The following is a 24,681-nucleotide window of genomic DNA, read 5'->3' on the forward strand; positions in this document are numbered from 1 at the left end:
TATATTTTCTCAGGTTGAAGTGGTGTGTGTGTGTGTGTGTGTGCATATGAATTTTGTTGCTATAGTCACCATTTCAGACACTCGGTGACAACAGAACGTGACAAATCAAGGCAGGAAACAATATTACAACGCTTGTGGTCCCCTCCATGATGTGGACAAACTGAGATGGTGGGGGGGGGGGGGGGGGGGGGTACTCCAAAATTGGGGCTTCCAATGTGTGGTTAAATTCCTAACACAACAAAAAAAAATAATCACCACAGATTTCTTTTGTGCGGAGCTCATTTTTACATGAATATCAATGTTCAGCATATCTTGATTTCATTTTTTTCTTCTGTTTTTTGTGTATACGGTGATCCTGATTCCCTGGGGTCCTAAGGGTTTTTAGAAATGGGATCTAATTAAATTGTGAACGTGTTCTTAAAGTTGTGGGCAGTGAATGGAGCGGGGAGGGAGGGGGAGCAGTTGGGGCTGGGAGAGCTTTTGTGATGATCCAGTGCCCTGATACGTTTGAGGGCGCCCACACCCCCCAACAGACGCATGTGCGACCACCCAAGTGCGTACGTGTGCTGCTGTGCGCATTGAGGATGCACAAGTGCAGAGGACAGCAGCGCGCGCCGTTGGACGTTGTCTGCTTCTGCTGCTGAAGTCGCGGTCACTCCACTCCATGTTATGCCCTTCCCTTTTGCGTGCGTCTCATTTCCTCATCACTCGACTCGCATTGACACGTCGGCGGCGGGACAAGTTGACATCGTTGGGCATCGCTGCTTCTCCGCGCTTAGTGCAATCGGAACTAACGGGAGCCTCTTACACGAGGGGAAGACAACCCACCAAGCTGACAATGAAGAGGACGTACGCTTTGCTTCTTTTTTTATGAACATCAAGATTAATTATTGGAGACCTCTTCCGAGCATCCTTTCAAGATTTCCTTTTCCTTCCCGGTGGATTTATCCTTTCTAAGAGACATGATCGAGGATTCCACGCGGTGGTTTGCGATGTGGAGACTGCAAGTGATTGTGTGCACCCTGTGGGTGCTGCTGTGCACGTCTTTCTGTGCTGAGAGCAAAGCTCGAAGCTGCAGCGAAGTTAGACAAGCGTATCATGCCAAGGGATTCAGTCTTGTCAATGTACCTCACCAGGAAATATCAGGTAAGGGTAACAGGCCATCATCATCATCATCATCATGCATCTTCCTCCCAATCGGCATGTGTCATCCATCCCATCACAGTCTCATCACATAATGGCAGCAAATGGGACACACGCAATCTGCCCTATGTCATCGCCAGCAATCTCCTTTTTTTTATAGCAGGGCCTTTTTGTGATGTTGGAGCATCATCAATAACACCGGTGGACTAAAAACAAATCACATAAAGTGTCAACATGATCAGGGTCAATTAAGTGCTTATATCTTATAAGAGTGTCATGAAGAGCGTTCATACACATATGGTGGTATTTGTATGACGCCATTAAGATTGATGGAAATTGGATGCATGTGATGCTTCTTAAGCCTTCATTTAGTAATAACGAATGTTGATTCTCAGTTTTCAATATTCTTCTGTCATGGTTGCAAGTTTATTCATCAATTATATTTGACATGGAATACGCTGAAGTTGCTCATAATGCAGAAAATTATGAAATATTATTAAAAATATTATTAGAATATAATGTTGGTGTTCTTTTGAAAAAAGTGATGATTGCACACAAGGAAAATGCATGACGAAACTTCAAATGTTGACATTGTCATAATCAAAACCGTCTCAGAACTGTTGATGTTTGGCCATTTTTTAATTATTCTAAGTAGCTTAATGCACATCAACGAATACGAATATTATATTAAGTGTTTTATGAGCTCCAGATGGTCATAAAAATGACTTGACCCTTGAGTCAAATATTTTAAACACAATCTGTTGCAAAAAGAAGTGAGCTGCACACTTATGATATTTATCTGGCACCACTTGAGTATTTAACTAAAGTGGTTGCTTATATGAAAAACAGACACGGTTTGGAACTGGCAAGAGTACCTGTTGCTCATATTCAACAGAAAAACATGCAGCCAGCCGGCTCTGGTACATTTGATTTGACTCAGCACAGAATTTTGTTTACCAGTAGGGGGCTGTATGCACTCAGCACCAAATATTCTTTCTGATGTGGGTTCTTATATATTCCTCAAGGCTACAGCTTAGTTTTTAATTCATGCTCTTTGGTACAGCACAGATAGGAGTTTTTATTATCTCTTGTGTGGCAGTAATCACATTTATGGTCAAAGGGAAGAAGATTAGTCCGTAAACATAGTGTGCTCCACGTGAGGAAAGGAGCGACATGCCGAGAGAGGTCAGAAGTTAATCACTCTATTGCTCCTTACAAAAAAAAAAAAAAAGTAATCACACATAACTGATAATGTTGTCCAGTAATGATCATAGACGGGGGTTCGGTTTCTTTTAAATGAACCGAAATGCGCATGTAAACTCACTGAGGCCAATAATTCAGTTTGTATTTAATAATTTCCTTAAACTTATACGTGTTATGACAACTGTTAAAATATGGCCACATCCATTTCTTATACTTTATATTGGATATCTATCATAAAACAAGAGCAGGTCCTTGCTGTTCTTTAGATGTGTTCAAGTCGTTTGGAATTTGCTATGAACGGGTAACACTTAAGTATCAGGAGAGCGTTTAAAAATGCATATTGCAAGTTGAAAATGTTGGGAGCGGGGAGAAAGGAGTGTCTGCCCGATGAGCTGAAGTTAATGTTGCTGTTTAAACTCCGCTGCCTGCAAATGATTCTCACTTGTGGGCTTGTTTCACGCGGTAATCAGTGTTGCCTTGATATACAGTACAAGAAGCCTCTTTTCATTAGGCCACTGAAATCATTCTCCATATCCATCTCGGGGGAATAAAACACTGATCATGAGGCCCATTATATTTTCAGATTTTCCTCATGTTTTATTCATGTTGTGTCACTTTCTTAAAGTAAATTCAATCTTTCGGGATTTTTTTACAGCTCTGTAAAATTGAAGCTAAATAATGTCGTCGTGAAATGAGCGCTGCCAAATGTTTTAGGCGTATCTGATGTTTCTCTAATCATTGAAAGATCATGATAAAATATGAATTCACTGTTGGGGAAAAAAAATATATACTCGTTTGCATTTTGCATGAATGGTGTGTCATGGGCCAAAGAAGTAATCAAGCAATATTGACATCGATCAAGGATAACTGTACGCTTTCAGTATTTATTATTCACATTTGTTAACCTCAATAATTTCCTTGCATATAATGCATCCATTTTAAGAATAAAACGGACACATATGCAAGAGGTCCTTACATAACTATTTAGGTGTCCAACTTGATGCTGATCAAAATTTGGATTGTTCATCTGAGTGTCATCCTGTTTATCCGAAAATTTGTATATATTCCAGTCAAATAAAATGTGTTTCTCTCCGTCACTGGTATTTTAACCAATCTGTAATTTACAATATTTTTAGGTGGGAATCAAACGTAATAGCTAGCAGTTTACACGATATACACAGTTTGTTATTGGATTTTGCTGTCTCCCAATAACCTTTGCATAAATCCAACAGAGGTTATATAAGAGCCTCTGGAGAATTAGCTCTGCTCATAGAAACGTGTGGTAAACAGCATGAGAAGCATTAGTGTTCATCCCCTCCATCAGCTGCTTTGTCATGCGACTGCTATGGAAACACAGCCCTTTAATACATTTGCGGGGGCGGGGGGGGGGGGGCTACTTCAGTTTGTTAAGATCAAATTTGTATCAAATAATTATTTTGACAGCCCCGTGCAAGTGATCATTATATCTGTGGTGACAAATAAAAGCCACGTGTTTATATAGCTGCTGGTTCATGCAAACATCGCACTTCTACACTTGATCTTAAATAAAATAAAAATAAATCTAATTCGGTTGTGTTTGAAATACGATAGCGACACTTAAGTCGAGCATTTGGGCATTGGAAATATAAGCTTCGTGTTCATGGTGGTTGAAGTTCTAATTTAATTCTCCTTGTCATTTTTCTTTTTGTCTTGAGCACATTCACAAAGCTCCCATTTAAATTCTCAAGTCCAACTATTATGGAAATATAACTGTAGAGCTAAATGAGTCTCATGGGCTCCAGGGTCCTAAACGCCATCCAGAACATAAAGAACCTCATAAATGGTCAGAGCAGATACCTCAAATTGATTCGACTTATGATATTTTACTGACATATTTTTATAGGATGGGCAATCACTTATTTTAATTTTTTTTTTTTTTACTTTTTTCTTTTTTTTTTTTTACAGATTGACAGTACACTAACTCATTAACTGTAGAATCTAATGAGTTGATAATTTACTCTATCTGTTGTGGCAGCAATTGTCAGTGTTGTATTTTTAAAATGTAACCCTTTGACTCGACCAGCTCCAGCCTGTCAATATCTAACTGTAAATGTGGCAGACATAAAATAGAAATAATGTGTCTCCTTTGCTTGCCCTGGTACACGGCTAATATTGGCCGCACTGTACTTGCGAAATGCTTTCACTCACACAGTTGAGAGAACAAAATAAGAGAATGATTAGTCATGTGATTCATTACAAGCGCCCTATACTTCCTCTCTCTAAGTACTATTGTGAGTTTTTCCAAATGGATTACTGCACAGTAAAGCAATAAAGGGGTGTGAAAGCTCTAGCGCTGTTCATTTGGACTTAATTGCTTGTCAGAATTATTATTCAAGCAGGGAAGTCCAAGTGGTGCTCTTCACGCGCAGCGTCTGAAACTTATAAATACACTTCATTAGTAATCAAGTTGGGCACGTTGACAATGCCGTAGCGTTTGTCAGATGTTTGTCCTTGTGCGCGACTCACGTTGTTACTTTATTATTTGCTCTTTGTTCAGAACAGCCACGGAACGCTCCGAGGCACTTCATATAAACATCGACTTTAAAGAGTGTTTTGCAATCTCACAGGTGAAAGTAACTCTTTCAAAAGATTTAAAAAAATTAAAAAAAACATTGTATGATGCAATACTGTTTCACTTTTCTTTTCGTGGCGTAACAATTACCTCTGGGGTTACCTCAAAGATTGTAGTTGGATTTGGTTTGTTCAAAGGAAATCTAATCCATTTATTGTTTTACAGCATAGGTGCACACGTCAGTAAGTTTTTTTTGTAAGATGATATAATGAGTCGTGGCGTGAATCGTGGCAGTGTGAGGCGATCTCAAGGACACAGCAAAGCGCAGTGTGGCGTCGATCAACTCCTTTCACGTGTGAGTGTTGTCACGGCACACCGATGGAAGGCCGTGTCGCGCCTGGTGGCTTGTGGGACTCAAGATTATTATAGTAAATGAAAACCTACTAAAAAACTAAAACAAAACAGAAAAGCATTTTTTGCTCACAAAATGAATTAAAAATGAAAATGCTTTTAAAAAAATGGAAGCTATCTGAAACTATGTCTTACCTTGATATTTTTTTTTGCTTTGTCAATTAATATCACACGGGTTTTTCTGAGTTACGTGTTTATTTTGGTATTGCTGTGAGTCTGCACAAAAGAAGCGAGGTCAAACAGTCGTTTGAGAGGAGTACTTTACTTTATTACTCAATACTTGACTTGTGACTTTTTGTATCTTGCACCCGACAAACACGCCATATAAAAAACTAAAATGAATACTAAAACTAATAAAAACCAAACTAAAACCAAGCCTTTTTGAAAAAAAGAAACAACTAATAAAATCTGACAAAACTGCTCTAAAATAAAAAAATAAATAAAACTAAATTAAAATTAACTAAAAAAAATAAAAATAAAAAAAATGAAACACACCAAAAGTCCTCATTTATGCTGGTGGTGGTGGAGTGATTTCAGAGTGAAAGGAGCAAGACATTTTGTCAAGAAGCCTGAAGCACACCAAAGCGCCAGAGGAGCCTGAACTCTCAGAAATCCTGCCGTGACTTATTAATCGGGTGAACCCATTTGCTTTTTCTTACTGCCACTCGTCGTCTACTTCTTAGTAAAAATAACACCATGGCTTTTCGTTGTAAATATGACAAATCCATATTGCTGTCGAAACAAACAAAAAAAAATCGGAAGATCAAGTTTATGAAAAAATAGTTAAACGTTATATCTCTAAACTTGTATTTTCCATAATTTTTGCACGTTTTCAAAAAACTTCAATAATGCAATGCATACATGTTTGCAACTCAAAATTGAAGGGCATTTTGTCTTACCTTGACATCTTAAGTGACTGACCTTCAACAGTTACTTGGCAAATTTCATATACAAATTTTGCAGACTGTTTTTATTTTTCAAAGCCTAAAATGCTCTTGAGTACACCAATAGAAATAGGTCTCTTTCCAGTATATATCTTCAGAGAGAACCGTTAATGAGATGTGTGGGACATTAGCCCGCATTTGTGTGTGTGTGAGTGTGTATATATGTGAGGCTTTTTTATTTCCTTTTCGTTTGCTTACCATTGCAGCATTGGACTATTTTTGTTTACTTTTTTCCAAGGTTAGAAAGCTTGTCTGTGTGGTACATTTAAATGAGTTGGAATGTAAATGGGCTTCACTTGCAAGCTACTTTTAGACCTTATCAAGTGACCTCAGTTAGCACTCAAAGAGCTTTTACAATTGCACCTCATTCACCATACCACAATTCTTCCTGTCATTAAATAAAAATATCTCATTGTCATTTTTATTTGTTTAATTCAAATTAGAAAACAATCATTGAAAATGGTGTTACATTGAAACTACTGTCTACGATGTTGGCAACATTTTTAAATTGCGGTGAGACTAAATTCCGTTGAAATAAGGTTCTAGTGAAATCATGCAATAATAAATGAATAAACCAATATTAATTTTCATTGATGTATTTTTTTTTCTCTTCAACATGAAACCATCCCCATTAAGGACGACATTAGTCAGGAGGTACATAAATGATATGAAGTTGTTTAAAGTGCAGATTCTGAGAAATGACTTGACAAGGAAATGAAACACAATTATCAAAATGCAGCTCAGCTACCTGAATCCTGTTTGGAGGTTGCTCACTGATTGGACAATTGTTAGCAATTCTTGATCATAGCTCGAAACACGATTGACTCGCACTACCAAGAACGTGCTTGGCACACAGGCGGCTGGAGGAGCATTGAGGATTGTTTTTATTTCTGCCTTAGTTTGGAATGTTGAATTATAATCTAACAATTGTTTTTGGGAAGGAGAAAGAATGAATGAGTCCGCAATATATGCATGTACTGCAGGATTTCTGAAAGCTATCCTTCGCGGCAGGACCTTTTTTTTTTTTTATCTTAGTGTGAAAAGCCTCTAGATAGCATATGGACTGCTCCACCGCAGCACTTTGCCTTGCTTTCAATCAGCTGCTAGTAAAACAGTAATGGATGATGTTTTCAGACTTTTCTACCCACTAAAGATTTCTGAGTCACTAGCAAATACACAATATGTTGCAGGAAACATCTAATGTTTAGGGATTACATGATGTGATTAAAGTGAGCATACGGTATATAAATCAGCATTCGGAAAGCGCTGAAGGAGCCACACAACATGGAGCCATGCCTAGGAGACTGCTTTTACACTCAACTCTTTAAAATGTTACACACAATCAACTTGGGAGCTGAAACAAAAGCATTTTTGACAGAAATACTGCTGCAGGGAGACATCCAAGCGATATTTGTGTTTCCACTCGGGATTTCTCTGCGGCTGATTGACGGAGAGGAGTGGGAGTTGAGTATGGCGCATGGTGTAACTTTTTAGGGAATATTCCTGATTATTTTATGAGAGTAGGTGAGCTACTCACTGCTTTGTCTTTCTCTTCTAATTTAGTGTTGATGGAGTTTGAGTACACCGTGGCTGCTTGTTTAGGGACTTTCTCAGCACCCATAGAGACTCTCTACCTCTGAAGGAACTCGGAATGGGCTCTCAAGCTTGACATCCGATTGATTGAGATATGACGCAGTGTGCTGTTGGGAGACCTCGAGGATTCAACAGAGGTGTCAAAGCTGCAAATGTCTTTCACACGGGGGACTTTTTATTTTTGTTTTCTATTGCCCATGGCTGACTTAACATGGCAAATTAGACACTCCTCAGTGATTTGGAAGTAAACAAGCATTTAGTACAAATAAACAAGGTGTTTCAAAAGTGTCAAGGAAACATCAGGTGCTGTCAGAAACAGCAAATTCCAAACCAGCGGTTGTAAACAGTCACCATGGAATGGAACAATGCTCTGCTGAATTTTGCAGTGATGTGTGTGTCCATCCGTTTCTACAACTTTTTCACTCACATTTTCTAATACTATATCACTACATGCATAATTTCACATTTACCTGCGGTTAGAAAGTGAAGTGTGGAGAGTCTCTGTCGCTGAAAGGCAGCAATATAGTCCCCTGCAAAGAAGGATAAGGTACTTCTTTCTTAACAATCACGATATGTTGTTTTAGGTTGAATTAAAAAAAATCCCAACAAGAACACAAGGAGTCATAGTTTTTTCAATGTAGCAAAAAGATATGTGTGCAAAGGTCATTCACCAGGTGTAAGGGGCCGAGTCGACAACTGCAATAGGCGATTCTACATTTTCGTTACATTCGGATGCGTCGCTGAGTGTGTGGCAGGCCTGACCAGCATCTGTCGATGACGCAGTGCTTATCACATGGCAAAGCATAAATTCCCCAATACATCCATTCTATTGGCTCACCTTATTGGAAGCAAAGCATTATTATTAGCTCAAGTGTTTTTTTTTTTTAAGTGTCAAGCTCCACACTGTCAATTATATGCAATTACAATTACCCAATTGCACCCCCTTTTTCAGTTATTTTAAATAATTGGGGAACATGGTGGGGATTGTTTATTGGAAGCTTGGCATTTATATTAAGACCATACCATACAAATGCGCATTTTGTGAAAGGTATTCAAGGTTAATTTGTACTGCTTTGCTGTGGTAAAGGTATTTACAGCTACCCAATAGCATCTCCTGTGTTTTCTTTTTTTAAACTAGGAGGAACAATGAGGCATCTACTTGCTTGAACTGCGGCGTTTATATTTGCAACGTTTTTTTTTTTAAAGGCTAAATCTAGACACGCTTCAGTCTGTTGACTGGATGAATGCAATTACAGCTGCCTAATGGCAGCACATGTTTTTTTTAGATGAGAGGCAATGAGGTGTTAATTGTATTTGTTGTAAGGTGTTTAAGACCATGCATATTTGTAGTTTGCATTTCTACAGACTGATATTTACATATAATGTAAACGATGGCCAAGTAGGGAATAAACAAACACATTTATGAAGCACTTGCATGACAGTTTGCGATTTACTCACATTTAACTTTCTGCAAGGGGATCTCATGTCTCAGTATTTACTAACCCCCGAAAAATCCAGGACTAAAACACCACACACTAATCTTCCTTATAAACTACTCGTTTCTCCAGCAATAATTTAAATTTAAAAATGCATAGCAATTACTTGAGTTCATGACCTAGTCTGGTGTGATCCCATCGGTACCCTAAGGTGAGGTGACTAATTGAGATCATCCCAAGTCTAATTGGAGTTATTTTTATGTTGACGCAAAAAAGGTCAAGAGTTTATCTTAACCTCAGGGCCAATTGCTCTTGCTTTAATTAAAACATTTAATAAAAGGCTTTTCTGAAAATTCCCAAGACGATATGATGCTGCTAAATACATTAGAGGTCAACGGGTATTCTCTGACCCTCTGTTGCCTCATTGTGATAGCAGAGCTCTTCCGCTTTCTATCCGCCGTGTCTTTGTGAGGACTTGCACGCTTGCTTTTTTTTTTTTTTTTAAACTCCAGGCTCTCCTGCGCTCTGTAGCCATGATAAACAAATCAGTAGTCACCACTGGTCCAGCAGGTTACCGTACGGGTTGGTATGAGCAGCAGCTAATAATAGCTACACGGGGGTGTAAAATGTTAAGTGAGCAGTATGCCTTGATGTTGTTTTCTGACAACATGTTACAGTCGTGTTACTCAGACACCTGGGAACCGTTTTAAAGTGGGAGGAAAATACATAATGCAAGGTGCTTCCTTCCGGAGCTTCGGCATTAATTACACTTTCAGTAACACACACCAGATAAGATACACCAATTTGTCCATGACATGTATCTTGAATCTTATCTTGTATGCAGCCTATTGAAAACTTCAAACAAAATAATATATTGACTGACTACATTTCTGACAAAGTCAATTGCATTGTCATCAGCAAACTATTTCTTGCTTCTTGAATTTGGATTTCGAGTGGAAAAATGTGAGTTCTGAAAGAACCTGTCAAAAACATTCATTTAGTCAGGTCCTTGTGAAAAGTGTAAGAAATGTTTTAACAGCTAATGAAACATTTTACTTTGTGATGGATCTTGGCACATCCTTGTGCTTTGGCTCCTGCTACAATTTGAATTGAAGCCAGGGTTTGCCTGTCCCAGAATCCTGCTGTTTCCTGCCTCACGTCTGAGCTGGTAAATGAGTGGGCTGGTCATTTCCCGCCCTGAGGCTCCACCGCAGGCTCTTCAGACCACCAGCTGTTATGTTTAGCCCTCAGTTGTGAGACTTTAACCTCCCGATGTGTTGTCTTGAATAGCCAAGATTTTGTAAAAGCAATTAAGGTGAATTACGGAAACATTTAAACAAATTGCAGTGAAGTTGAAATAGACTCAGTGTGTTTTAGTGAAAATAATTATTCTTATGAATGTATTAGCATTGATAGTGTGAGAGTCTAATACAGGCATTTTGCGCCGTTGTGGGCGTGAACACAACTTGATTCACCACCAAAAGGAGTGACTCCACTCATTCCTTTTATCGGCGCATCGTTCTGGACGTGGCAAAAGGAAAAGCTGCTTTGCTGGATAGCCACGCAGGTGGTCGAAGCATCCGAAGTACATTTCTAAGGAACTGTGAGCAGACCTCCACGGGGAGATGATGTAAAGTTGGCCGAGGGAGATCACAGATCTGTGGAGTGAACACAAGGAAGACTTGCCTTCCACCCTAAAAAGCACTTGTTCGTTTGTGCTCCACTCCCCGCAAATCCAACAACTCTGCTCGCTCTTCAGAGCTGTGCCACGGCCGGTGGGATGATTTTAAAAAATACAATAAAGATGCTAATGGTGAACGACCAGCCAATCGCAGGAAATGATTACTTTCCCTTGAACGAATTACAATCCTCATACGTATGTTACTAATTCAAATACATTTTAAAATGTAAGTGATTTGTAGTTATAGCTAAATGTGTTTCCAATCATATTTTATGTGGCAAAAATGAGGTACTATGGCACTGCTTAAAAATTCCATCTGCTTTTGAGGAAATTGATAGCACACTAACTATTCTGCACACATCTGCTCAGGTGGCCCATGAGTTCGGGTACAGGTGGAAAAGGCAGCCTCTTGCGCAGAAAAGGGACGTTGCTATAATTTCAACAGCATGTGTTTATATCCCATTCAACGCAATTTGTGCCAATGTTCCAACGTCTGATAGGACTAATTTAGAGGAACACGCCTCAATACTCAAACATTGGCTGCATATTGGTTAATGTCCTTTCCCTGAGTCAATTACAGATTGAAATTTGCGGAAAAAAAAAAAATTCAACTAGTCTATTTCAAATTTCCAAACGTGCAACAACACAATAGTCATATAGTGTCATACGACAGTATCTCATCTTAGATCTTGTTTTCCTCTTCTGATTGAAATCCTGTATTTTGTATCATTTCTGTGTTTTCAGCAGTTTGTATTATTGTGTTGGACAATGATGTTTGCATATCATTAAGGGATACGTTTATTTTCATTTCATTCCATTACTTGATAGCGGCTTGTAATATAATACAAGCAATCTCCTGGATGAATGTTATAAAAGCGGGTCTCCATGAACATTGCTTAGAGTCATAAGTGAAATTGTGGCGTACAGAGATTGCGTTTTCATTATTTCAAATGAGTAGTAATAATTTGTCATTTAGGCCACGCTTTTCACTTCAGAGTCTGACTGATGCAATTCAGTCACCAAACAAAAATTAAATGCCTCTAGCATTTCTCATCTTTGAGGAAATACGTACTGGATTATGAGTTTGATAGAAAAAAAAAAACCTGGTCGAAACATGAAGGCAATTCATCAAGGGAGATAATAGCCTCTGCTGTTAACCCGAACTAATATCACAACTTCACTGTAAAGCATCGGGCCTACTTCCGCTATTTGCGGAATGTCACCAAAGACGAAACACAGGTAATTGTAAATAAATCAGTCTGTGTTACCACTCTTCCCATTTATTTGACTAAAGCAATGAGGACAACACACGTGAGCTTACTTTAAAACAGTGAGCTTCAGATAACTGTCGCCAGGGACTCAAGCCTGGATGTTATTTGAAAGTTAAAAAAAAATTCTTTTAGCACCCTGCGAGATTGCTAACATATGGCTGGAGCAATCGTGGGAGTTATCTGTGTCATCTTATTTGGACACATTCAATTAGGGTCTCAAGTCTCAGTGGATTCAGTTGAAAGCGGGTGATGTGGGTGATGGAGAGGAGATCCAGATGGCAAAGCAGCACTGAGATCAATCACGCCTGATGCATTTTCCCCACTTCAACATGCAGACAGATGTGATTTAGTGCAGTAATTGGGGTTCCTTCCAGTTCTTGCATTTCTGTTGACAAGTGATAATGGCCCATAAAGCACATGTGCACACTTGCTTGTTAAAACTCAATCTTTATTATTTAATATATCTAACAGAGGATAACTGTCAACAATCAGATTGGACTCAAAGTAAGAGCAATGAGCTTTTGGGGAGGCCCAGTCATTACCACCTTATTAGGGTAAGCGGTATTTTATGATCTTTGCTTTTATCTTCATGTACATGACAATAAGCATGTACAGAAAACACGTGTGTATAATAAAAATTGCGCATCAGATTAAAGTAGCATTTGTGTGAAAACTCACGAATCACTCACCTAAGACAAAAGTCACTCACCTAAGTTGAATCCTGTTTGCGTGCTATCACAGGCTGGAGGTGGTAAAACTTCCTTATGGCCTCTACACAACAATCAGACGTCGGCCTCGAAGTCGGCACGTCGGACCGGAAAATGATTGGAGCACACACGGCAAAATCTGACAGAGACGCCAACAACTCTGCGCATGCGTGAGAAGTAGTAGCCGTCCGATGCCATCGGTGTAGCTTTTTTTTTTTTTTTTGCCATCAGCGTAGTGCGTCGCTTTTGATTGTGATGTCGAATAACCACCTGTTTTTTTTTGTGAATGAGAGTGATTACGTTGTCTCTTCCGCTTTCGTCACTTACGGTTTGTGTCCAGCGCGTTGATTCGCTACCTAACAGCCAATCACAGTGCTCATTTAACCGAACACGCCCGAAAGACGTCCCAACGACTGCTTCGACTTTACGACGTGGCGTGCTACACTAAAGAGTCAGCGTGCGCCGACTTTCCGACGTCCGACATCGGATTGACGTGTTGAGGCTTTTTAAACTTAACATCAGCAAAACTGAGCTAGCGGTTGGTGGTCCAAAGAACAATACAATACTACACAACGTTATTTATATAGGACGTTTCACAACATGACACTTTTGTCTTTTTTTATAGCTCAGATGCAAATTATTCACATGTTCATTCAGGTTTTTTAAAATGTCACGACTGAATTCTGTCTTCCAGCCAAGGTCACTCCAGGTAAGGCTCCATTATGGGCCAAGAGCCAAAAGCCAGTGCAGTCATACCTCAGTCGCGAGACAAGCCAATTGTGTCCCACATTTCACAGACAACAATGTCAACCACTTAATGCAGCCTCAGAATCCATTTTAAGCGGAACTATATAGTCCAAACATGACAGTAATGTAATTCTGAATGTCAATGCTTCTGCCAAGTGAGAAAATGAATCACATCCCGATCACTTTTCCACAGGGGCCACGCCAAGGCACTAATGTCAGTTGTTTTTGTTTTTTTAATTTTTGTTGGGCATAAGGAGTTCAACTGTAAGTACTTTTTTTTTTGCATTAGAACCCAAAGGTGATGATGAGTAGATCCAAACCATTTGCGCAATTTCCTCTTTTAATATTTGACCGCCTGCTTGAATGTGATCTGGTTGTACGTGTGTTGAACACCAAATACACATCAGAATGTTAGGATTTTTGTGTGAGAAAAATTTCCCCAAAATTTTACTGCTAAGAAAATATGTACTATTGGTACACGCTGCTTCGCCTTTCATGCGCACAGCATGTTTTCGAATCTTGGCCAGCGCACCCATGTGCACTGTCACCTAAGCGGTTGGAAAAGTTGTTAAATGCTCTAACAATATTGCTTTCTTTACTTTTGCTCTCTTGTGCTGCCCACATACTTGCACATTAGAGGTTTTTTTTTTTTTTTTACTTCATCATTTGTGAAGAGTTGATCAGTCTGTGAAGAGGCCAGGAGCCTCATTAATAGAAAAATGAATTGGATTCAACGGGTACATATAGACAGAAGCTGAAAATGACAAAATTTCTCCTTTTCCCTTTGACAATTCACTGCTTCAATCGGAAAACTGCACACATAGATGTTGCTCTGTCTACACACACAAAGCGCAACATGAATATCAATGAGCCATGTTGGCTATTGTTTTTTGAAGAGTGAATTGTGACGACCTTATCGATGGAAACAAGGAAGGGAATATTGTTTGGTGGCCGTGGCAGCGTATGACACAAACAACAACAAACATGACAGGGAAGACAAAAGGAAAACTAAAAGTGGTTGGACTTGAAAGTAAAGCCCACTCCCAAAACGAACAAAACAGTGACAGAGTTGACAGTGCTGCTGCCCGTATAACTTCTGAGTAACGTTTGATATAAGCACTGGCGGATTTGAGGGGGGGGGACACAGGGGCACTGCGAATTGGGTTCGTATTGTGTCAAGGTGGATTTGTATAAATATTATCCAACAACAATTGATTTTTTTTTTAATAATTAAGAATGCTGTCATTGATCTCTCATTCACTGCTTGTTTTGACAATATTTGTGTATAATATCGAGAGCTACACAGGATGTGTTTATTTTGTTATACTGTTGGTTGTTCACATATTGTCGGAATTTCACTTGCATTTTTTTCCCTCAACGCCTTACTTCCATGAAAATGATTAGTCACAATTTTCGTAGAATAATACTTGATAGTGGATTATCGTGGATTATTTCTTGACCTCAGGATCTGTTCGAATTATTGGCATGCAGAAAGTGTTCCCTTTAGTAAATGCAGACAAGCATGGTCAAGGGATGTACCAGATGGTGTGGAACATATGCTTGTTGCCCTTTGGCCAGGTAGACTAATGAATCCTTGTGGGAGTTAATCACATTCTCTATTATCACACATGGGAATAAAAGTTATTATTTTTATCTAAACCACAGCTGCATACTTTTCAAACTGTTTATGATTACATTAAGGGCAGTGGTGGCTCAGTCTGTACAGGAGTCACATTTTCAGGTTCAAGACCGATTGCGGACTAAAAAAGATCAAAATTGAAAGTTGTTTCTTGATTCCTGAGTAATGATACCGTCCACCATAGTCATTTGAATTTCCATAATTCTGATTTGACGAATTTACAATATTTGGCTAATCTAAAACAATATGATAAAATTTGTTCTGAGGATTATGTGGATAAACACTATTATTTATTTATTGTTTTTGTTTTCTTATTTTTTTTTTGTTTTAGTCTTAGTCCTACTTTGCATTTTTTGTCTTGTTTTAGTTGGTGAAATAATTTAATTTCTCCAACATTTTTCTTTATCAATAATTTAAATATATTTAAACGTGTGTAACAAATAAAATAATCTTGATAAAATAATACCTCGACAAGAAATGAGAATGGCCTTACCTATCAAACAAGGTTAACCAAAATATGATTTCTTAATAACCAATGCTTCATGATAAATGAAACAGTGTAACACATCTTAAGTGTAGGTGGCACGGCAAAACCTACGGCTTAAAATAAATCTTTGTCGCCTGGCAGTAAAACCGAAGTGGCAGTCTTGATGAAACATGTATTTCTTTTAATCTATCGGCACTTCTGTTACTGTTGTCACTCAAGTAAAGGCTTATTTACAGTTTGTCTTTCATGCTCACTCATTTAAATTTAACCGTACACCCTCCCACTAATCCATCGCTTCTTCTTTTGTAAACTAAAACAACAAAATACAGAACTGACAGAACACATTAAATGCATCAAATCAGCATACATCAAATGGGCAGACGAGTGAGCCGAAGTGCGGAGTGATAAATGCGGGGACAGTAAAGATTTGGCAAACTACTTTGGACGCATGCTGCTGATGAATTGTGGACAACGTCCTACTTTGCCACTTCACGTGTGGACGTCAGTAATGTTTCTGAACTGTTCTTGGCCAATCAACCAGGATATTGTTTTTAATGACGGGTGAATTCTTCAAATGGAATATCGTCCATGAACTTACATGTCCTTACACGGATGATAAGAAATTATATGCACCACGACAACATAATGAATAATGATCCAAAAAGAAAGGTGCATCAGAATTTCTAGTTAACTCACTTGATGCTCACGAACCAAAATATTACAAACTGCTAACGCTTGTGTGATAAACGTACTTTTAAACAATTGCGAATTACAATCATAATAATAAATATATTGTCAAATTAATATCACTCTGAAAGTGTCAATCATCACTAAAACCTGCTGTAATATGTCAAATTTATTTCCGGAGGTACTGTAAAATGAAATGAAGGTACATTTTAAACCAGAGCACTGGAATTAGGGATTTATCTTGAGTCCAGGAAACACAATACCAATTTTTTTCAGAATTTTTCAAGAGACAAATGCTTAAACCTTGTCGGTCGGTTATTATAATAGAAGAACACAGTCCCCATTGTGTGTCTCTGAGCAAACCACCCATTTCATGTGCTGCGGCGTGTAGTAGAAAAAGGGCACTGTGGACTGGGTGGCAATCGAGGCACGTCTGATAGCTTGGGAATAGTTAAGGCAATTGTGGTGAAGCGTGACAATATCTCATCAAATGCTTCCTCTGGAAATCAATTTTCTGTCTGCAGGTGCAACCGACGTGCGCTCAGCTCACTTGTGCTTCAAATTAGTCAGAATTGTCTTACAGAAGTATACTGTACATGTGCATTTTTATACTGGGCTGAGACATCTTAATCAGCAGATAATCATGAAACATTAAATGTACAATAAATACAGATGAGGCTGTAATAAGCCCTCATTACATGAAGTTATTCAAATTATTGGATTGCGTGACAATTAATAGATGGCTATAGTTCTTGTAGCACTTTTCTTTCTTTTTGATGTGAATTAATTTTCCTTTTCATAGCCCAATATCAATTCATAAAACCATTTATCGATACTTTTTATAATGTTTTTTCCCATAAATTCACATGACTTCACGCATCTCGCTAGATCTTGTCACGACGTGAAAGTAGCGCATCAAAACAAAATGACGAAGCAGTGAAGTCAGCACCAAGTAGCATGAAGGCAAATGTATTCAAATTCTCCAATCCACAAAATGGAACGTTGAGTATTTCTTTTCCATAAAAATAGAAACAAAGGACTTTGAGGGCGCTTCCTTTGAGGAAGGTTCGGCATATCAAAATGAAGAAACTGTCCACGCACAGCAAGAGTTGGTCATTATGATCGCATGGAAAAAATAGAGAGCCCTTCATCTAGTACCTCAAACGGGAGTCTTCAACTCACTTGCACAACTGCGATCCTGCTTGTATTGACAGCTTCGGTTTCAAATTCCATCTTTGGTGCAACCCACCTCCGCGCAGATTTAAAATGCACACCACTCAAGACATGCGTTGGGGATGAAAATATAATACCATTCAACAGTTATTTAGTTATAATAAAATCATTTCCAATCAATTACTGTCGTTTGACAAAATCTGCTGCTTTCGTGAGTTGGGTCACCGTGGACGTAAGGCCTTTGAATTACTGTGGAGTAAAAATGGATTTGTGTTTAACTGTTGTGGTGATGCGGCGCTCATCATTGTCTCTCAGGACTGATTAACTCGTTCACTACCTGCCGAGTAAAAAAAAAAAAAAAAAAATGTATCTCTGACGTCTTTAGCCGTCAATGGCAGTAAATGCGTTAATGATTAAGTACATTCCAGAGTTGCGGCACGATGCTTGCTGCATCTTCCGTGCTTCATTTCAAATTACAATTACTGCAACATCAGGATGATCATTTTTTTCTTTTTTTCTTTTTTTTAATTCACCTGGTCACCCAGGAGAGTGTGCGTGCGTGTGCGTGCGTGTGTGTGCGTCGGGGGAAAGGGGAACAATTCGGTGAACAAATCTTCCGAATGATTCTTTTTGATGAACTGATTCTAAAGATTCAGTTCACTTAAAAGAACTGTCATGCCCATCACCATTTCCAGTCGCTACCCTGCTGTGCTTCGTTCACGTGACAGAGGAAGAGAGAGAGAGAGAGAGAGAGAGAGAGAGACAGAGGTTACGGTGTGTGTGCAGAGGAGGGGGGGCATATCGGGGCATTACTTTCACGCGTTTAATCATGCAGCTTTTCTAAAATTGCGTGTCAACATTGACCTCAGTAAACTGTTTAAAAAAAAAAAAAAAAGGCTAACTCTCCAAAGGGCACCTTTTTGATAGAGGACAAGCGGGGCAAGTGCTTCAGCACCACTTGATTTATGCACACCACTGATAATCACAAAAAGTTGTTGTACGGCAATATGTTACATACTCTGAAAACAATTTGTTTCACACACACAAACACAAAAAAACCCACAGCACTACAGTTTATAAATGCACTGCTTTTCATTTGCACTTCATCGGTCGGGCTGTCATTCTCTACCGAGTCATCCTTGGCAATTTCTTCCAGTCCTCATCTGAAGAAAATGAAAATAAATAGAAAAATAAATAAATAAATAGATCACAACAGCATTGTGATCAAACACACAACAGCGCGGGCCTTTGAAAAACGTGACTGCCGTGGTCGTTGATGATTGTGAAAACATTGTTTTTCTGTGTTTATCTCGCAGGTGAGCACCTGCGTGTCTGTCCTCAGGGATACACCTGCTGCACATCTGACATGGAAGACGAGCTCAACCAGCAGAGTAAGACGGAGTTTGAAAAACTGGTGGAGGAGAGCAGCCGCAACATGAGGGTGACGTTTGTTTCCAGTCATAAAAAGTTTGATGGTAAGCCAGTCGTGTTTTTTTTTTGCCATAGATGAGATACGAGAATATCGGAATTACTTTTCCAGACACTCTTAGCAAATGTATTCATGCGAGTCCTGTCAGACTTGTCTATGCAGACTCCTGATGGAATGATTAATAATTACCACGACTGGTATTAATAAGATATGGGCAGACTGCCTGGTTTTAAGAGGTCTCTCTCGCTTTCATCAATGTTTTCTATCCTGTCTGGTACATTGGTAGACATGTTCCTTTTTAGATCAAGCGACATATGCCGGGTTGGTCCATTTATTTGAATGCATTTTTTTTCTCTCTTAACTGCTCGCCATTAGGGCTTTATGATAATAGCAGCTTCATTTTACTACGCAGTAAAAAAAAAAAAAAAAAGGCAAGTTTCTATTTCTATCAATTTTCAATAAAATGCGCCCCAAAGCATAATTGCACAGTTCGTACCAAAAGGCTATTTTTGATACAAATGTAATTTGCACAGGTCAGAAAAAAAAAGGTCCGCTAAATATCATCTTTTATTTTGTACTTATAGCCACTGTGATAAAGGGAATTCTGCAGAATATAATTTGTGTGATATGAGACCGCAAGGCATTGAAACAGTGAAAATAAAGCCTCAACATTATTTGTTTTTTTGCAATGTGATTCCCTCGAATAACAAAATATGGTAATAGACTACAACGATAAACAAGTCTTGTTATGCAGTCAAACCTTTTGGCTCCAAATATTTATAACCTGCTTGTGCACTGTTGAATAATACACAACTGTCAAGAAAGAAATTGACATTTTTATGCACGTCTATATTATAATTACTCGCTCAATGTTTTCGATATAATCAGTAATTTATAGGGAGAAAACTTGACCCAAATTAAAGTCTTCTCTTCTGATCTAAAAAGTATATTTTTATTTACCATCTAAGGTCAAAGGTCCCAAAACAGTGAGACTAATTACTACCCGAGTTGCAAGCAAGTCCAACATTTCGCTATTAAGAGCATTTGTTCCGTGTCAAAACTTCGATAAACTTGCATCGGTGGGTGCAGTCTTTAGGGCTGGCTGTCATTTTCATTAGCTCCTGTCACATACGCTTATTAAATAATAAACTTCAATCTTGTCACAAAACTACAACGCTTAGAGTGGTTTTGGATGATATTCCGCTCCGATAAATTCTTGTCTTCTCACAAAATCTTTTGGCGATTGTCAAGCTTATGGCGTTCAAACGGGAATACTTTCATATACAGCATGAGTGAGTCTGGTGCATGCAACCTTCGTCAAAGGGAGACAAAAAGACGCAAAATGGATAATGGACATGTAAGCAGCAGCAGAATCACATCTGTGAAAGATTAATAGCAGCGGATGAAGCATTCCAAAAAAAAAGTGGCTTAAGTGAGAACCTAAATACAACACTAAAAGGTTTGTAGTTGCACAAAGCTGTTGTTGTTTTCTGTTTTTTTTTTTTTTTAATCACTTTGATTTCAGAGCCGCTTTCATACTTTTGCAAATGCCATGTGGCTGCGAAAATAACACTTCACACATAATTTACTGGAGAATTGAAAAACTAAATTGAAAATGATATAGGCCCGATCAAAATAATATTTGGAAATAATATAATTATGTATTTACAATGCTGGCGTAATTGTGATCAGGTTAAAGAAAAAATGCAAATGTCACATTTCAGCAATCGGAGCGATTGTTTGAAATGTTCACAAAATGTAGGGCTTGTTGATAAATGATCCAGTTTGAGATGATTTCTGTGCAAGCTAGAAAATCATCTGCTCAACCGCCCTTTGTTTTACTAAAAAGGGGGCGGCGTCCTGGTTGACACACATCTGCAACCTTACATGGCCGAGTTGGTGGTCCTCCTTTTTAAGAAGGGGGACCCGAGTATGTTTTCCAATTACACTCTTCAGCCCCGCTGGTAAGCTGCAAATGGTAAGGGCTGTCGCAAAGTTAAATCTCAAATTCAGGAGGAGCAACGTGGAACAGTGGAGCAGCTCTTCACTTTCTGCACGGTTCTCAAGGTTCCATGGGAGTTTGCCGAACCCATCGACATGGAAAAGAATTTCCCCCTCAATCCAATATATGTCTTTTTTCTTCTAAAATTATTCATACAAATGTTACAGCCTCAATCACAATTTTACAGTTAAAGATAAATAAATACATAATAATAATAATAATAATAATAATAATAATGCATCAGTTTTCTATAGCGCTTTTCTGGATACTCCTAGATGCTTCACAATGGATTCATTATTCATGCGCTGACATTCACTCTTTGGTTTTTTACACCTTTACACCTTTACAATGACAATAAAGGGATTTCTGATTCTGATTCTGATTCTGGTGATGATAAATTACCTTCAGTAACCACAGCTGCCTTGGGCAGGCTGACAGTAGCGTGAGTGCCAAAATGAGCCTACGGCCCCTCCGACCACCACCAAACATTCACACCCAGCCGCACAGCAATGTGAGTGTACCGGAGGCAAGGTACACGACACATGACTGAGCGGGATTCGCTCAGCCAATTCCTGGGTTTCTGCATGACCCGCGCTACCTGCTGAGCCACGGCCCGCATTAATTAGTCTCCATAGGGAAACGCTTGGCCTCTGTGCGTGTCAGGAACTTTTATCTTTCATCTGCCCATACATTTTCTCAGAGCATTTGTCCTCATTAGGTTGGTGGCTAATTAGAGCCTATCGCAAATGATCGGAGAGAGCCGGTCGCACATTCATTCCCCGCATTGACACTGGCATTCACAATATAAAAATTTATTTATTAATTTTATTTTTGTAAAATATCTCACAAGAAAGTCCAGGTCTAAGGTTTGATCTTAGAACATAAAATAGTTCTACAAAACACGAGTTTTTTAAATAAAAAAAAAAAAATTTAAAAATATTTTTGCACAACGTGGACGGGGAATAAAGCGGCACGTCTTGTGTGTGTGCCCCGAGTTCCAAAACTGTAATTGTTTTTTGTGACTTTCATGAGCGCTCTGCTTGACAGTCTGAGCGCATTTCCTGGCAGCACACTGCAGATATAGAGGCAAGGCGGACGTGACTGGGGACAGCATGCGGACGTGAAAGTGGACGCGAAAGGCACCTCCCCAGTGGGTACTTTAGTGCAGCAAATGAACTCGGAACATGTCATCGTTTCAAAGTTTGACGAAGGAATTCCTACCATTGGACATCGTCGAAACATGGTCTTCAAACTGACGTGAAGTTGTGAGTGATGGATGACAGATGGCGAACACAACTTTACTACGACGCCACAATTTGTGAATGCATTGTGGATGCTTGGGCTAACCGTTAGCCATGCTAGCTGCTAATGTATCTACTTGCACTGTTCAAGCTTTCGCAAAAGCCGGCTTCATTTCTGAAGAGCCACAGGGCGACAAAACGGACTGACACTGATGAGAGGGAATCTGTCGTTTTAAATACTTGGAAAAAAGAACCCCGGACACAGTTTTGCTGCTGTTGACTTTTTAAAAGGTAGCGTATGTTTTAGCATACATGCGCCTTTTAATACAGTGAAATAAGGTACTTATGGTCGTGAAAATGCGGTAGATTGTTTCATCAAGCCATGTTAGATTGTCTGGGTATCGGTACATTGTTGACCAGGTTTCGTAGTGGCCAATGCTGTTCCGGCTGTCTTCTGGCTCGATTAATCTGTGGCTGGTTGACTAAAGCCTGGGCTGAGCTGTAGCTTTGGTTGACTGAGTTCTTTGATCGTGCCCCAGTAGAGGTGCTCTGCTCAGTGTTGAGAGCTGCTGTGCCCCCCATTCACGTCAACAATCCTTTCTTCACCCGATTTCAGCAAAATCAGTCTCAACCACAACACACAGCGCTCTCCATTCTGTGGTCTCTTCAAACCCACACACTCGAAAAGATCTGTCAAGACACTAGTTAGCACAATGTATCATAAACTTTTCAGCGAAGGTGGTTTGAAATTATTGAAGTTAAAAATATACTTTTTTTTGAATGAATAATATTTTTTCCCCATTAAAAAAATACCTTCTTAAATACATAATTTTGATTTTAGATGGTCAAATTTCTTTTTGTTCCACAGCAAACCTAAATGATAACAGCATTTATCAATATACGATTCACAACCTCAACCGGATAAAATGGAAAACAACCAAAATAAAAACAACGTCAAAAAACTAAAGATAAACTTGAAATTCACCTAAAGAGTCACAAACTAAAGCGACTAAACCTCGGAAATTTGCTGACTTTAAAGTTTATTCACATCTCAACATCAAATGCATGCAGATTTGTCAAATATTCTCAAACCCAGTACGGTAATTTGTGTTTTGAAAGGTGATCTTTTTTCTGTACACACAATCAGCACATAAGCAACCATAATCGTTTTGATTCCCCTGACAGGCGTGGAGATAAGGGTGGGGAAGCGAGTTCGCTGTGCTGTGGCAGACCACCATGGTCGACTTCTGGGATAAATCAATATCTGCTACATTTACTGTATGTGCCGTCCTTTTTATTTCACACGACTGCCGCAACCTTCAGCTGACTTGAGAAACATCATTCCTCATTTATGCAAATCAATAAATATTCCAAAAGCAGATTACTTGCAAACGTTTTCTGTTTTTGTTTGTTTTGTTTTTTTAACATTTTTGTAATCCTCCTCAATTTGAAAACGACATCAGTACTGTTACTTGAGAGATATATGAAAATATAAAATAGAAATATTCATAGAAAATATGATAATACACTTCTGGTTGACCACATTCTATGATGGATAACAGAGTCATCCAATAGGCGTAGTTTTCCTTCTTGAGAAAAATACTATTTAATATTAAAATTCTTCTCAGCCCGTTGTGTCCAAAGTAGACTGACACGGGGGGCTGGGAAGGCTGCCACGAACACGGTTGACAATCAATCTAATCTTTATGTGGCATGAAATATTATTGCCTTAACTTGTTTGTTTATGTTAATTAGGAAACATTAATGCTCCCTTCCCATTTTCTTTTGTACTCTTTCTATGAGCAGACAGCGTTCCCACATAAAATGATTCTAATGTATGTACTCTAGTCTATTATATCCAATAATACATTTCATTGGCATAAATGATCCTCTCAGCATGCGCTATTTGCCAAACGATCACATCTTTTAAAAACTAATTTGTTCCCACTGACTTCATAAGATGGATAATTTCAGTTAGCCTACAAGGCAAACATATTTTATTTAGATGGAATGATGGCACACAATGGATAGATTGCGACAGTACTTTTTCAACATCGTGCAATCTCAATTTTGGAGCGCTATACTTCAAAGACAAAGAGTGATGATGTCTCTGACCCTGAAAGCCAATGTTGTGTGAAAATGCAAAGCGAGTTGTCAGAAGGTAGTTAAAGGGGAAGTCAATCGCTCAATATTTTTTGCAAGAATGTGTTCTATGGGCCTTCTCTAGACTAAAATTAGAATTCTGGTTAATATTCCATATGAGTTAAGCAGCAATATCCAGAAGTGGCAAAACGGGTAAATTTTACTGCTTAACTCCTATTTAGCAAGTTTTGACT

At 38.8% G+C, this 24,681-nt stretch overlaps 1 protein-coding gene across 1 annotated transcript in view; it reads left to right on the top strand.

Moving 5' to 3' along the window:
• The first annotated feature begins 530 nt into the window (after positions 1 to 530).
• Positions 531 to 24,681, top strand: part of LOC148337167 (glypican-6-like) — a 78,616-nt gene continuing 54,465 nt past the window's right edge. Inside the window, exons 1-2 of the mRNA XM_088295374.1 lie at positions 531 to 1,146; positions 18,990 to 19,148. Of these exons, the coding sequence (XP_088151500.1) occupies positions 963 to 1,146; positions 18,990 to 19,148 (343 nt within the window). The 5' untranslated portion in view covers positions 531 to 962. The remainder of the gene's footprint in view (positions 1,147 to 18,989; positions 19,149 to 24,681) is intronic.

The sequence above is a fragment of the Idiotropiscis lumnitzeri genome, chromosome 5 (genome assembly GCF_059441095.1).
Source record: "Idiotropiscis lumnitzeri isolate Australia: NSW breed Sydney's pygmy pipehorse chromosome 5, RoL_Ilum_1.0, whole genome shotgun sequence".
Classification (NCBI taxonomy): Eukaryota; Metazoa; Chordata; class Actinopteri; order Syngnathiformes; family Syngnathidae; genus Idiotropiscis; species Idiotropiscis lumnitzeri.